The 14,646-nt window shown below is 50.8% G+C and overlaps 7 protein-coding genes and 1 non-coding gene across 8 annotated transcripts; 3 read left to right on the top strand and 5 right to left on the bottom strand.

The window, feature by feature from the left end:
* Positions 1–359: 359 nt before the first annotated feature.
* G6M90_00g108690 (uncharacterized protein) lies at positions 360–1,544 on the bottom strand (the record flags this gene model as incomplete). Its single annotated transcript, XM_014688493.1, has 3 exons — positions 360–497; positions 554–1,137; positions 1,196–1,544. The coding sequence occupies 3 exons, from the start codon at positions 1,542–1,544 to the stop codon at positions 360–362; spliced, it is 1,071 nt and encodes a 356-aa protein (XP_014543979.1).
* Positions 1,545–2,250: 706 nt separating this feature from the next.
* PHO1 (Acid phosphatase PHO1) lies at positions 2,251–3,690 on the bottom strand (the record flags this gene model as incomplete). The annotated part of the gene is made up of 1 exon (XM_014688494.1): positions 2,251–3,690. The coding sequence occupies one exon, from the start codon at positions 3,688–3,690 to the stop codon at positions 2,251–2,253; it is 1,440 nt and encodes a 479-aa protein (XP_014543980.1).
* An 831-nt stretch (positions 3,691–4,521) lies between these two features.
* On the bottom strand, positions 4,522–5,487 carry G6M90_00g108670 (uncharacterized protein; the record flags this gene model as incomplete). Its single annotated transcript, XM_014688495.1, has 1 exon — positions 4,522–5,487. One exon carries the CDS (start codon positions 5,485–5,487, stop codon positions 4,522–4,524), a length of 966 nt encoding a protein of 321 aa, XP_014543981.1.
* Positions 5,488–6,749: 1,262 nt separating this feature from the next.
* On the top strand, positions 6,750–7,303 carry cwc24 (Pre-mRNA-splicing factor cwc24; the record flags this gene model as incomplete). The annotated part of the gene is made up of 3 exons (XM_066131758.1): positions 6,750–6,779; positions 6,839–7,196; positions 7,263–7,303. The coding sequence occupies 3 exons, from the start codon at positions 6,750–6,752 to the stop codon at positions 7,301–7,303; spliced, it is 429 nt and encodes a 142-aa protein (XP_065987905.1).
* Positions 7,304–7,390: 87 nt separating this feature from the next.
* On the top strand, positions 7,391–7,688 carry G6M90_00g108650 (uncharacterized protein; the record flags this gene model as incomplete). The annotated part of the gene is made up of 2 exons (XM_066131757.1): positions 7,391–7,555; positions 7,608–7,688. 2 exons carry the CDS (start codon positions 7,391–7,393, stop codon positions 7,686–7,688), a joined length of 246 nt encoding a protein of 81 aa, XP_065987907.1.
* Positions 7,689–8,551: 863 nt separating this feature from the next.
* On the top strand, positions 8,552–9,250 carry rutB (Ureidoacrylate amidohydrolase RutB; the record flags this gene model as incomplete). The annotated part of the gene is made up of 1 exon (XM_014688496.1): positions 8,552–9,250. The coding sequence occupies one exon, from the start codon at positions 8,552–8,554 to the stop codon at positions 9,248–9,250; it is 699 nt and encodes a 232-aa protein (XP_014543982.1).
* A 214-nt stretch (positions 9,251–9,464) lies between these two features.
* fluG_1 (Protein fluG) lies at positions 9,465–10,784 on the bottom strand (the record flags this gene model as incomplete). Its single annotated transcript, XM_014688497.1, has 1 exon — positions 9,465–10,784. The coding sequence occupies one exon, from the start codon at positions 10,782–10,784 to the stop codon at positions 9,465–9,467; it is 1,320 nt and encodes a 439-aa protein (XP_014543983.1).
* A 3,582-nt stretch (positions 10,785–14,366) lies between these two features.
* Positions 14,367–14,482, bottom strand: G6M90_rRNA00000023. The gene has a single exon (XR_010715694.1). It is a non-coding gene; the product is annotated as a 5S ribosomal RNA (ribosomal RNA).
* Between the last annotated feature and the right edge of the window lie 164 nt (positions 14,483–14,646).

The following is a 14,646-nucleotide window of genomic DNA, read 5'->3' as shown; positions in this document are numbered from 1 at the left end:
GAGATTTGTCCTGGTGAGGGGCAGTTTCTTGCTATTCTAAGACGACCTCACTCGGCGCACCTTGTTGGATAATGTGGACATGACCACGGTTGACCAGGAAGGTTTCTGCGTTGGGGAGGAGGCAGAGGTGGGCATAAAAACGCATTTGTGCTGTTCACTGGGATCAAGAGCTTGCGTGGATGGAACAGATTGTTCTTGAGATGGTTGAATGGTGTGGTACAAAGTTGCCTAGAGTATGATGACTGAGTCTTTATTCAAGGGCTAATGTTATGTATACGACTTGATGTATGGCTAAGGTGTGAAGTATTCACGATTTCAGGCAAGACCATGTCGCATACTCAACGACAAAACCCGGCCACCTACAGAACATCAGCGAGCCAGTCTTTCAATCGCCGACCCTGCTCCGTCTCCTTCCTATCCCCGACAAAGATATTATAAACAGGAGCCACGTGGGCTTCCCGCCTACCAATAAACAACTCAATAGCAGGAAAAGTCGGCTAAACCATTAGTCACGACACGTTCAAACTCGCAACACAAGACACGACCGACTCACCTTGACCTTTTCCACAAAAGCCTCTATAATCGGCCTCAGCACCTCGTTCCCGCCCCCCAGGACCAGAATCTTCTTCACAGGCAGCGACTCGAACCAGCTCGGCGGCGCATCATACGGGTCCGTGTAGTAATCCCGCTTCGCACCACCAAGATACAAGTGCAGCCACCGAATCGCCACGTCCGGCACCAAAACGTCGCCGCCGCAGTACACGTCCCGCCCCTCGGCGACCTTCTCATCCATCGACGCAGGCGGCGCCATGAGGACCGTCCCGGCCAGCGGCTCGCGTAGCTTCAACTCCTGAATCGCCGGGTGCGGGTGCGCCAGGTGCGAAAGCACGCCCATCCCCAGACTGGCGCCGGCCGAATCCCCCCCGAGCAGAATAGACCCGGGCCGGCGCCCCTGGGACACAATGTACCGCAGCGCCTCGACAGCCTGGGTCAGCTGCGTCGGGTACCTCGCGTGCGGCGAGAGCGTGTACGACAGCGCAAAGACGGCCAGGTCCTTGTCCCTGGTGCGCGCGGACACGACTAGCTTCTCCCAGAACTCGAAAAAGGCCGTGTTGGCGGGCATGCCGAACCCGCCCCCTGGTGTACATGTGTGCATTAGACAACAGAAGGCTTCACTGACAAGCTTGCAACGTACCGTGGTACCAAATCAGCACGTTTTTGGCATGTTTATCCCCCACCCAGTGTCCCTTTGCGCCGTGGCCCAAAGACACCGTCTGGGGCTTGAATCCCGCAGCCCGCGCGTACTGTTCGTATACTTGCTCGGTGGACGGGAGTGCCCACTGCAGCTGAGCCAGGGAGTATCGCTCTGCGCTTTTGCGAAGGATCGCATACGCCACGTGGAGGCGGTACGTGGGCGCGTCTCTTTGCGTTCGCCAGAGACCCGTGATGGCGGCTACGAGGCCGGCTGCGAGGAGGGAGAGCACGCCGGGGATGAGGTCTAGCTTGCCGGCGAGGGAGAGTGGTTCTAGTGCTGTCGGCGACATGTTGATTTGCCCTTGCTTCTGGATGTTGCCGAGCCCGAAATGACGATGGCTCCGAAGGGGCGGAGGAGCAGATGCTGCTGTTTTTATATCATTTTGAAGTTAATGAGATTGGATGGCTTGTTCGGTGGTCGTTTACTCCCGAGCGGCGGCTAGTATAGATTCTGGCCGTCGGACACGGAGGTACGAAGCGGATGGGTTAGGGTATTATTCCCCAGATTTGTCGCCGGTTAGAGCAGCCGCGTGCCACCGACATGAATTACTCGGCGGGCTTACTCTTTTTGCTAGGTGCGCTTATCCACTACCAGGTACTTAAACATTAGGTTATATTTTATTATAAATAAATATATTTTATTATAAATACTTACCTACTAAGAGAGGTAAGCACACCTAGCGAAAAGAGTAAGCCCGCCGAGAAATTCACCCACCGACGGCCGGTAGTCGAGAAACGGAGCCGGGGGAATAACGCGACCGGGCCGGAGCCGAGGCATCGACTCTAGGTGGTTGACGGTTAGTCCAGGACTCCAGTATTGGTGAGGGGAGATTTGCCAGAAATAAGACGGCGACTCAAAAGAGTTAGGCGGCCTCTGCCTGTAATAGTACGCTAATATGTTTTATTTATTTCAACAGGAAACTATCTGCGCTTGTTTATCGATTTCTAATTCTGCAATGAGGCACGACTGCCTAGTCTACTCTATAATACACAGCACTACCACATCAAGTGTCTCTTCTTGCCCACAACAGTCCCGTTATTCGAATTGGTATAGAATGTCACCGCATCAGTCGAATTCTTATACGTGTTGCCACAAACAGCAGAGTAATTCCGAAACGTGTCTGCGCGCTGCTGCAGAAACGCCGGCAGCACCTTGGCCGAGCAGCTCTGCCCCGGTCCGTCGAAGCAGCCCGGCAGCACCTGGGGGCTCCGGTTGAGCAGGACGCGGTAGTATGTCGTCGCAGAGGGAGACGAGCTCATGTTCCTGCCCTGGGCGGCGGCGACGGCATGGTTCGCGCTGCAGTTCATGCGCTCAATGGCAATGTTCGTCAGGAACGGGAGGATGCGGCTCGAGACCCAGGCGCGATTGTAGTTGATCTGGTCCAGGGGCATGGTGGCGTTGACGTCGTTGCCGCCAGAGAAGAGGCTGTTGTTGAACAGGCCCATGGCGACGAGGGCCGCGGGCGGAAGCTCGCGGTGCGTGAAGGACACGTACATGTCTTGGGCCGAAGTATCGGCCGCCAGGAGGTTCATCGTCGCGTTGACCCACGGGAAGCCGATGGCGCCGGCGTAGGGGCTGCCGTAGCCGGTGTTGTAGTGGTACTGGATGTCCTGGCCGTACTCGAACTGCAGCCACTCGTCGGGGGAGAAGAGGTCCGTCGAGCAGAAGGGCGAGGACCCGCGGATGACGGTGTCATAGCCGCACATGGCCTGCATGGCTGTGACGTCGTCGGACGTGAAGTTGAAGCCTGGGGCCAGGCTCTTCAGCCGTGCGATGATGGGCGCCGTGTACAAATCGACGTATTTGCGCTGTTGCTCTGCTCCTGCGGCGGCGGTGTAGCCTTTGCAGCTCTTGTACGGGGTCAGGCTGTCCGCTCCGTCCTCCTTGCCCTCTGGGATCTCAACCAGGTTGATGGTGTTGTCGTCCATCTCCAGGCCTCGGACGAAGCCCCTGGCGCTCTGTACCGTGCGTTCTGCGGTCGAAGTCCATACCCTCTGAGGCAACTTGAGCTTCGGATACCGGTATGAGATGGAGAGCCCGAGTTGGCCGGCCTCAACCTTGCCGGTCCTGGTCAACAGCTCCTGCTCGCTAAAGGACGGAGGCTCCCAGACGGCCAAGAAAGAGAGCTGGGGTATTTTGGCCCAGTCGACTGTCGCGTTGCCTAGCTTGTAGAGAAAGGGCTGCAGGTACTGCTCGTAGTCGAAATCGTTTGCATTGATGGCTGCGTGCCGTACAAGGTAGGCCGCTCGAGTTACCGTGCAGCCTTGAGGAGGGTTTGGGTCTCGCGGAGGATCTGCCGGTTCATAATAGGGAGCAATTCCTGCGAGATGCTGGAGGGGGTTGAAAGAATATGACGAGTAGAGGGGAGTCTGAAGCTGCATGGCCCCGACGCCAAGCGCAACGGAAGTCAGGGAGTGAAACGTGGTCGCCTTCATTGTGACGGCCGCGAAACGGAATTGTATCTGATGCCTGGTGTTTCTTTTCGGCGTATAATGTTGCTTCTGTAAGCGACAGGCTGTAGATGTGTGAGAAGAGGCCAGCCAAGGTGCTCAGGCAGATTCCAAGCAGACAACAAGTTGAAGCTGAGGGAGACAAAATGGTTGGCCTCGTGTTTTTTTAAACAGATTGTCTTGTATCAAGGACGGAGCCGCAGCATGGCCCATGACGGTCAAGGACTCGAGAACAAAAGCATGGCAGAGTATGCCATTGTTGCGCATACGTCACACACGAGCTGTTTCGGGCTCCATGTTGCAAGAAAGCGGCCATGATTGTTCTTCAGCGCGTGAACGCTCCAAGCGGTCCACGGACCATCGGATCTTGGTTGTGGCAGATACGTCATTGATGTGCAAGATCTCGATTCCAAGACCTGGTTTGTCCAGGCTAATTAAATTAGTCGGCCCCCCACTTGACCCCCACTCTTGGAGTTGTAGATTTCGAGGTCGCATGTGATTGCGCTGTTTCTAGTATTCTACCCTCGCCCAGACATCGCCGATGAAGCCAGCAACTTCCGACGCCCTCTTCCTCACCACGGCGCGCCCAATACCCAGAACAACAGCACTACTCGCAACGCCAGCTGTTCAAGCTGCTCCCTGGTGCACACACCATCCAGCCCGCCCAAGACCACAAGCGAGGGCCCTGCCGCCAGAGAGCCGCCAAACGAGACGCCCACGAGATGAGCTGACGGCCACTGCAAATGACCCAGGGGAGAGCTAATCAGTTGTCTGCAAATAGTGGTCGAGACATTCAGGGAGAACTTGACTTCCCCATCAGATTTGATTGACATGCATGAACGTGTCCCACTCATCTGGCACCTCCCTCACCGGTCCATACCTCACCATGTGCTCCAAAACCTCCTCTCTCAGGTATTTCATCCTGACATCCGTCGTTTCCTCATCATCAGACTCCTCACCACAGCCAAGGCAGAAGTATCCCCAATCGGCCTGCCGACCAGAATCGAACAAGTACGGTGCGGTAATGATGGCCATGAACCGCAGAGGTTCCCTGTCAAATTTGTCGTCATTTGGAAGACCAGAACCCTCCAGGTCCTGAATCAATGCTCGCCGGTCAAAAAGTTGAAGCCGATTCCGCGCCAATTTGCCCTCGTCACCGTTCCAGGGGGCACAGTACCACCCAGGTAAACTCAGAATACTAGGGGGGTTTGCCTCACGCAGTAACTGGCGACGAGTGACGCGCGGCCGTGTCGGGTCGGGGGTGAGCAAGCGTGATGCGCGGCCGATTGTGAGAGGAAAGTATTCTAGCCGCTCGGTGAAGCAGAAGTAGCAGACTCGGCGGCAGTCAACAAGGTAGAGGAAGTCGCCAAAATGCGAACACGTGGAGCATCGGCTTGTGCTCAGGGTTCTGTATAGTACACGGCAGTCAAATGCATCTGCCTCGACGGCGAGTATGGCGCGGATGATGTCGGGGCAATGCTTGATGATGGCGGCGTACTCGGGTACCGAGTCGACCAGCTCCATGGCGCGGCGGTTGACACGGCGGAAAGCTGTTAGCGACGGGATGTCGGTACATAGCAGAACCTGGATGAGCAGCTCTGCTGGAAGCTGGTCGAGATGGCCGACGGAATGCCTCGCGGGGATGGACGCGTCGGTGTGTCGGCCATTGTCAAGCGGACAACGTGTCGTCAACTGCGCATTATCCAACGTATTATCACGGAAGGGGAGCCTTTGCGTCGTATAACTCATGGGATCGAGCGGATCAGGGTGTGTTTCATCCATGACGGCGCGCTGCAAGACCAAGCTTCTAGACGACTGCAGTGCAGAGAGAGAGCAAAGATTCAAGGTCGAAAAGTGGCAAATTTGTGTCGATGGTAAGAAAAAAACGCAGGGGTAGGGAACGACTACTCGTATTTATAGAGCTCTTTGGAACTACATGTAGGTTTGAGTTTGCTTCCACGCAGTCCGTGGCTGAGGCCATCGCGAGATTAAGCGCCGCCACGAATCACCAACTTTACTAGTGTCTGACGCATTACGATGCGTGGACTTGTAGTTATTACGTCAAGTGGTCTTTACGTCTGGTGCGACGGAAGGCTTACAAGCAGCCCGACTTGCCGCGTTTACAGTCTAATTCCTACCATGAAGCTTGTCGAGCGCCGCTCCCCGACGGGATTTGCATTGGCCGGAGCATTGCTGTACGCCACCAAGAACGTGGCTTGCTGGACGACTGGCCATCCTGAGCACCGCGCAAGAAATGGATCAATTCATCCATACCATCAGTACGTTTGGTGCGGCACCGGGCCGCGTCGGCTCGTCCGCTCATGCAGCAGTCATCCCACAGTTCCTATGTCGAGCTGTCCCGGCCCCTGGCCCGTCAACGCCACGTTCCGCGAAAAGTCCGGTGGTATGAATGCGGCCGTGGCTTAGCTACATGTGTTGATGACATGTGCATCGTGAATCTGACTGCTCGCATCACTGACGATCTTTGTTGCCGAACCATCTTTCATGCGACAAGGATGCCATGTGATTTTGTCCCGCGCCTAGACATGCCACCATGTTGGTGGCTTGCGACGTTCTTTGTCTTGTATATGTAAAAGCTGATGTCATTGAGAGACTTGTATGATGACAAGTACTGCATATAGGCATGATCCGGACATGAACAGAATAGATACTTGTGTAGGGAGCTCATGCCCACAGCACCTAATCGATGGAATCCAGGTTTCATGGACCTATGTACTGCGACACGACACTTTTCGCAAATTCCATCATCCATCCCGTATACTTGCGCGAAAGAAACAATTCGCCAATACGGCTTTTCTCACTACATCACACAGCCAGCCTTCACGAATGACATTTGACTTTCGGCCGCGGCTGTGACTAGGGGATCTGTTTGGTCACACTCCTGGCAACAAGTCAAGTCAAGTCTGGTTGCCACTTGCTCGCGCGCCTAAAGTCGGCGTTTTCTTACTAAGCCTTCCAACTTCCACCTCTCGGTACATATGTAATTCTACCAAAACTTATTCGACCTGGTCATCTTACGCAACATGGCCGGAGCAGAGGAGCAGTCGATTACAGTGCCAATATCACTTTATACCCAACCTGTCCGGTTCAAGAGCAGACGACCCGGTGCGAGAAGCAGTGTCAGAACGACTACGAAAGAATCGACGATTCCACGTCCGATAGTGCAGCCAGCACATCCATCAAGCGAAGAAGGAAAGATGTCGCTGTACCCGCTTCATCAAAGGACGACAGGATAGCGGACCAGGATCTCTTCATCACAACGTCTTCAGCAGTGCGGCCTGAAAAGGGGTCCAGTGAGAGATCTAATCTGATTCCAAAAAGCCCTCCACATCAGCCAAAGGCAGACGTTGCCTCTCAAAGAATTGGCCCGGTCCAAAGGGGCGCTTCTACTATCCGGTCTACCATTATACAGGACTACGACCCAAATGTGTGCAAAGATTGGAAAAGGTACGGAAGCTGCGGCTTTGGTGGTGAGTCTTGTCTACTAGTTGCTTGTTTGTGTCCAGACTCTCCATGTGTGCTAACGTTATTTCTAGATAGCTGCAAATTCCTGCATGCCCGGGGAGATTACAAGTAGGGCTGGCAATTGGATACCGAGTGGGATACACTCACAAAAGGAAACAATAATATCGGTGGGAGAATTATTACTAGCGCAGATCGAAAGATGGCCAAGGATCAGGATAGTGGTCATGACGGAAAAGCGGAGGACTTCCCGTCTATATGCAGTCTTCGCAGTAAGACTTTCAAGAAGCCCATTATCGCGAGATGCGGCCACTACTTCGATGAGCCGCGTGCACTTGGGCGCTACAAGACTGATCCTGGCTATGCGGTATGCGGAGCAGCTACGAACGTATTTTCAATTCTGCTAAAATGTCATCTAGGAGTCGCTAGTTGGGAAAAATCTCCCCTCAAATTGGCTGGTGCAAGTCTCTCTTTCAGTCGGCTGGCATTCAGCAACTTGATTTGGATCAGACCCTTGCCTGATTGATCAACCATATTAATCCCGTCTCTTTCTTGAAGGACTTGACTGGAGAACGGTTTAAATACGCACTTGGAGCTGCCACAAACTCCTGATCATGAAGAAGAGAGCAGCAAGAGCTAGCACTGACTGGTTGCTTCGAGAAATTTCTTTTCGAGGGCTCGGTTACGGGACTTGGAGCAACGTGGACTTTCAGCCATAACTCGTTTGGTGTCAAGGGTCCTTGGTTTTCCTCAAGGCCCTCGGGGCAGATGAACTTGATTTGTACAAAGCAGCGGTGAGACTACGAGCCTGAAAGCCCAAGTCCTCAACTAGGTCTCGAGCCTTTGTCACCTATCGTCAGGATCGAGGGTCGGTCCGTGCTGCAATGCTTCGTGACCTCATGGTAGTACAAAGCACCTACGTGGGCAAAATTCGACAAATTGGCCCAAGGATCTGCACAGACAACATGTGCCTCTTACTAAGCAGAATTGCCTCTGTTCTTCTCGCAATGTGTGGCAGAAGTAAAGTCAATCCCCATCACGCATCAGCGAATACTTCGGCCTTGGACCCCAGTCACGGCTCGATACTCCTCATAAATAAAAATGGCCACCATATTGACCAAGAATGCCACTGACAAGCCCAAGGTTCTCGTTGGAACAGAGGGAAATACTTGGATTTAGACTCCTGATGGCTGGGACCTGACGCACCCAGCAGACCCAACATCCAACTTGGCAGACAACGGCGTCGACCTTGATTGTGAACTTGCCAACATTAAAATCGACCCAATCAAGACGGCGTTGGTCATCATCGATATGCAGAACAGGGGCCTTACATAAAGCACTCGATCCGCCGTCCGCCCCCCCCATGTATGAAGCCCAGGACGCGATCCTCCACTACGCCATACCGGCTGCGCGCAAGCTTGGTCTCCAGATTATCTGGCTTAATTGGGGCCTGACTGAAGATGATCTCGCCACCATGCCACCGGCCGAAGTTCGCGTGTTTGCCTTTGATGTCAACACGGAAAAGGTCGACTACGGCCTTGGAGACCGACATGGCGACCCTAACGATCCCGCAAACTTTCTCAAGTGCGGCGAACGGCCGAATCTCACCAAATTGCCAGGCACGGACCTAGGAGAAATTGTACTCGAGGATGGCAGCCGGGTCAATGCCGGCCGGGTCATGATGAGGGGAACATGGAACACGGCGCTGCATGGACCCTTGGCTGGCGCGTATGAGGAGGGCAAGAAAGCGGCCCGTCCAGACGTCTGGATTCACAAGAATCGCAACTCTGGTCTCTGGAACGACAAGTCTGCCTTGGGCGAGTATCTGAGGGAGAAAGGCATCCGTACCCTCCTATTTTCGGGTGTCAACACGGATCAGTGCGTCGGCTCTACTCTACAAGACGCCCATGCTCAAGGCTTCGACACCATCATGTTGAAGGACGGTTGTGGAACAGATAGCCTGCTGTATGCAAAGGCAACGTACGAGCTCAACTGTGCCCGATGCTGGGGTTTCTTAACTAGCTGCAAGGCCCTTGCGAAGGCAGCCAAGCTGGACTATTAGTACGGAAGAAAAGAGAACAGCCCTTGGTGTCATAATGGTACTTATTCAATCCATCTATCAGCAACACGTGTCTTCACCATTATTCAGCAACCCCCTTCCAGAAAGACGATTGTGGCGGAGTGGTCGTTTGCGTGGGAAGGGGCAGCAGCAAACACTCCAGCCGCGAATGTATGTCCCTCCTCGCCATCCGATGACTGCTATCTCGGGATATGCCTCAAAAGTACTCCAAGAATCGAAGCCGTCTCTGCTCATCGGTCATTTTCTTAAAAACCTCCACCTCTTTCTCCTTGACGGAGATGTACCACTCCAGCAAGTCCTTTGCAATCCAAGCATTTACAACAGCATCCTCCTTTAAACAATCCAGCGCCTCTTTAAACGTGACTGGCATGCTGTTATTGATTCCATATTCAACCCGCATTTCCTCGTTCATCAAATGTGGGAAGAGCTTGCAATCCTTCCAAACTAACTCCGTCTTCTTTGCAAGCCCATCCAAAGCAGCAAGCAAAACAGCCGCGGCGAATAGATAGGGATTTGCAGTGCCGTTCATCATGCTGAACTCCCAATGCCAGTCGCAAATCTTGCGAACCGGCAAGTCACGGTTATCGGTGCCAAATCCAACCCATGCGCCCGCAGCATCGCCAATGGAACGGGCGCAGCCATCGTAATTTGCCATTCCAAAAGCACACAGCGAGCCCACGTGGTCAAGGACGCCGGCGATAAAATGATCTGCCGACACGCGTTCCACGTCGATGTCGACGAGGGAGAGATGGAGATGTAGGCTGTTTGATGGTCCAGGCAGTGTTGGTTTCGGGGTCATGGTCGCCTTGAGATTCCGACGTACGCATATCGCCCGAATAGTTTCCTGTGCTAAAACAAGGGAATCAACGGCTTGTAACGCGGGTTCAGGGGTAAGGGCAATCTCTAGCTGATCCTGGACTTCTGCATGGAAGTGGTGAATGCTAATGGAAGACTGCTCGAGAGCGTCGATAATCTCTTCCACTAGAGCCAACGATTCGGCGCGCAATCCAGCTGTTCTAGAGTATCCATTCAGCCGATCTAGGGGCTTAATAACGTCATTTGAGCCATTTCCATCTAAGAGCACAAACTCAATCTCAAAGCCTACTAGCACCTTGACACCCCGTTCCTTGTCAAGCCGTTCAAGAGCCTGGACAAGCAGCATGCGTGGACACTTGTCGAGCCTGGTCTCGGCATCCTTTTGGTCGACGAAGCTCATGGCGGCCGCGTGGCCGGTCTGAAAGCCACAAACACGTAGGGAGGACCAATCGGGGCGCAAGAGCCAAGTTTCGTGGTAGTCGCTGAGGGAGAAGATTCTGGGGGCGGTGGAGATGGGTATGATGATGCTGTTCTGGGCGAGACGGATGGTTTCGCTGCCGTTGGCGATTCGCAGGCAGCGAGCGATGGGGACGAAGCGTGCGCGCAGCACGCCAGAGTAGTCTATCCATTGGATGCGGATGTATTTGATGGACTTGTTGACTCGGAGGAACTCCTTGAGCTTGTCCATATCCGATGGCATGGCAAGAGACGAGATGGTTTAATGTTGGTGTTGGGCAAGCTGGGAGCGATGGATGGATTGATGCCAGTCTGTGCTGGCTCACGCCTGCGGCACGGGCCATATGCCAGCAGAAACTTGACAGCATCTCCCAGCCACGCCGCCCTGTCAACCAGCAATTGATCCTAAAGAACCAGACTGTCATTCAAACAAGTCACCTCCTACAGGCGACGTGGTTGTCTCTCTGTTCACTCCATCGCGCCATGTCAGAGCACATCATCCGCCCCCGTCAATCCCAACCGCTACCTTTATCAGATGCCAAAGAAACCGCGCTACAAGCAGTTGTACGGGACGGTATGAACAAGGTATTATGGGATGAGTGCCAGCTTATCTGGGATTCTCGTTCCTTGATAGACGATACTGCGACTTGTGAAGATTGAGTAAGGAAAGCTTTCAGCCTCGCAGGCGTCTTGTCTTGGCGAAACATGTAAGCCAGCGGCTAATATTAAATGGCAGATATTTATATATATATATAAATATTTCTGCTACTTATTAGAATACATTACTACTAAACTTAAAATATTAGCTATATATAGCCCTACTAAAACGGCCTTTATAGCAAAACAGTTCGGCTTATACAGTGATTACCTACTTTTAATTGGATTTATTTGCCTTGTACCTGCTAAGATAACAAGTTATAAGAAGACGCAAGTTTCTTTTATATTAATTTTTGTGGATTTACGCGTGGATTTAGTAGAGTATTTATAACCCTAAATATTATACAGCCAGATTTATTTTACTTTTTTAAAGGATATAATATTATTTATATAATATTATTCTGAGTTAAAAAATATATACCCTAATACGAAAATAAAACCTTTGCATTTGCATAATAGCACAGGGAAAACCCCTAATAAAAGGGGAGAAAAACCTGTACTAAGGCCTTCTAGAAGATCCACCACTTACTACTTGTAAATCGCAAGGTTTTTTGACTACTCCCTTCGGTTCCGGCCAGAATCGCACCTTATATTAAGATGTATTACTCTTCTTGGCCTTTCTAGGAGCATATTATAGAGTGGGCTTGCTTCGGTATAGCTGAACAGTCGGTTTCGGTCATGTCGCCTATCTTCGTCTTACATAGTTCATCACTAGGCGGTATTAATAATATCACTACCAAGCGTGAGGCAAAGGACCTACCTATATAGCACGCAATACCCTCCCTCAGGAATCTGAATTCCATTATATATGCTGAATTTACCTTTATTAGTAAAATAAAATAAAAAGGGTTAATTACTTTACAAGGGTTTCTGTTAGCTTACCGGCTAATAAGCTTCTTATCTGAATTTAGCGAGCGACAAGTTGTCTGGATAACGATACCTGCTTCCGGCTTATGACAACCATGATCGAGATAGATATAAGCCTGCGTTATGTGAGACCAACGCTATCCTTTAAAAGGGTAAGATAGCCTACTGTTGGATCATCAATATATTGAGCGGTGTTGTATTGAATTCCGTTATATCGAGCGTCGCTGTATTGAACGACGGCGCCTAGAGCGGCAGTTGCAAGAATAAGCAAGTTTGTGATCATTTTTTTGACTAGATAGATCAAGATTTGTAAGGTAGCGCAAAAAATATAAAATTATATAATAAATTAGAATTAATAGTACTAGTTATATAAGATCTTTAGAGAATAATATTTATAATTCTAGGAGATAAAGCAAATATTTATACTTTTCTAGTTTCTTACTTATAAGTGCTTAATAATTTAGTATGAAGGTATTATATAAAAGAAAATATATTAGTAGATACTACGTAATATCTTGTTATAATTGGAATGAACTAAAGCTTATATTATAAGTTAAATATATTAGAATTTAAAATAAACCAAAAAGGTACTATAAAGTATAAAAGTAAGTTAATAAATAGGGTTTTAGTTTCTAGTAGTAACTTAAAATTAACTTATTGTAAGTGTAAGCAAAGCGGTGAGCCGGGCGGGTCAAATTTGACATAGGCTTTTGGGGCTGCTGGATTCGAGGCTTTGAGGCTTTCGAGGCTGCTATTAAATTTGGGCTCGTTGAAGCTGCTATCGAATTCGAGGCTTTTAAGGCTTTCGAGGCTTTTAAAGCTTTCGGGGCCTTTAAAGCTTTCGGGGCTTTTGAAACTTTGGAGGCTTTTGAAGCTTTGGAGGCTTTTGAAGCTTTGGAGGCTTTTGAAGCTTTGGGGGCTTTTGAAGCTTTTGAGGCTTTTGAAGCTTTCGAGGCTTTCGAAGCTGCTATCGAATTTGCAGCATAGACTTGCCCCAATTCTGGCCGTCTAGTACTATGCAAGATTAACCTAAAAGGCCTGCAGACGACACATCACATGTCTCCGCAAAGCAGGCTGGGGTAAATCAAGAGCTGCATTTGCAACACTCAAGTTCGCGTTCAGCACAAGCACAAATGACGAGTATCAAGACTATTTCCGGCTCGATAATTGTGCAGATACACATGTCTGTAACGAGGTGTCTCGCTTCACTGAATATAAGCCTCTCTATGACGGGACCATACAGTTTGGCAACTCAGGCACGTACATAACAGGCACGGGCGGCGTAAGCGTACATGTCCTCACTCCATCAGGCCCGAGTCTAATTCAACCCGAGAACGTCGCTCACGTTCCTGCATTCCACTGGACACCGTCATGATTTCGACAAGCAGGAACTTGAAGTGGTTCCGCGCGAGTTGCCTCAAGGCGGGAATGCCAACGATGTCGTCAACGAGGCTGTTGGATCTCTAACAGCCAAGGTGGGCTCCGTCGGACCTCAGGCTGTGATTAGGTCTTTCCTCACGCCTAGAAATGGCGCGGATCGAGACGAGACGCAAAAAACGGAATGCATCATTAGTGACCGATCGTACCTGAACCGAAATACGTCTTTTGCCATCTTTTGTGACAAGGTATGATTCACTACTCTTCTCGAAGACCCACTGCTTCATACAATGTGCCATCCACGCCTTGCGAACTGGCTCTTGAACGGCCAGTGTTGACGACACCTTGACAGTCTTATCTGTAGCCAACGCTGTTTCGTCAAGCCCATCATGAAGCCAAGTAATTTGATTGCCGGATTCCTGGCCACATCGCTTGTATGACCCTTGCTCTCTGCAACGTCGAAGCATTCCACGTTTTGTGATGGCAGGTCGACCAAGTACTCTGATATTTACTTGACAACTCATTCAGCACATGCCATTTAATCTTGTGTTCTCCGTAATAACCATATGTTACATGTTGTAATGTTGGATTTAACTGATTTGTTATTGAGCATCCTTGTACAGTGGACTGGGAAGTCGTCCATGTGCAAAGAACTGGAGGTGATGGCATACTTTTGCCACTAAAGAAAAATCACCTGGCAAGGTCAATAACCGCCTCTTTGGAATCGAAACAGAGTTGATGTGCATCATTCTCAGGCGGATCATTTCTGTTACACGGAGGTACAGACCCACGGAAAGTAACAATCACTTGCATTTGAAAAGCCGATAGCGTTGAAGAAGATGCTGGATTGTCAGGTCCAACTTGGAAGATGCGGATAACGAGATGGAGCTGCATGACAAAAAGATGAGGGGCACAAAATTAATGGCACATACAACACTAGGTATTCGCTGGTCGTCACCGACCCAACTACTAATCCAGCGCTCGCCAGGTTATCGTACGAGATCAGACGGGATCGTGAGTTCTACTGGCGGCTGTGGTCGTATGTGTCAGGCATCGCTTTATTTTACTTTATAGCATTTAAAGACAAGAAGCGCAAAAGAATACAACACACGTGTTGACTAGTCGTCACCGACCCAACTATCAACCTAGCGCTCGAGATGGTACTGAAACCACAGACAAGTAACGTTGAACGCTACATAATCCGT

Source organism: Metarhizium brunneum, chromosome 7, assembly GCF_013426205.1.
Source record: "Metarhizium brunneum chromosome 7, complete sequence".
In the NCBI taxonomy this organism is placed as follows: domain Eukaryota; kingdom Fungi; phylum Ascomycota; class Sordariomycetes; order Hypocreales; family Clavicipitaceae; genus Metarhizium; species Metarhizium brunneum.
Note: the sequence above shows the minus strand (reverse complement) of the source record. Positions and strands in the feature narration are given on the sequence as shown.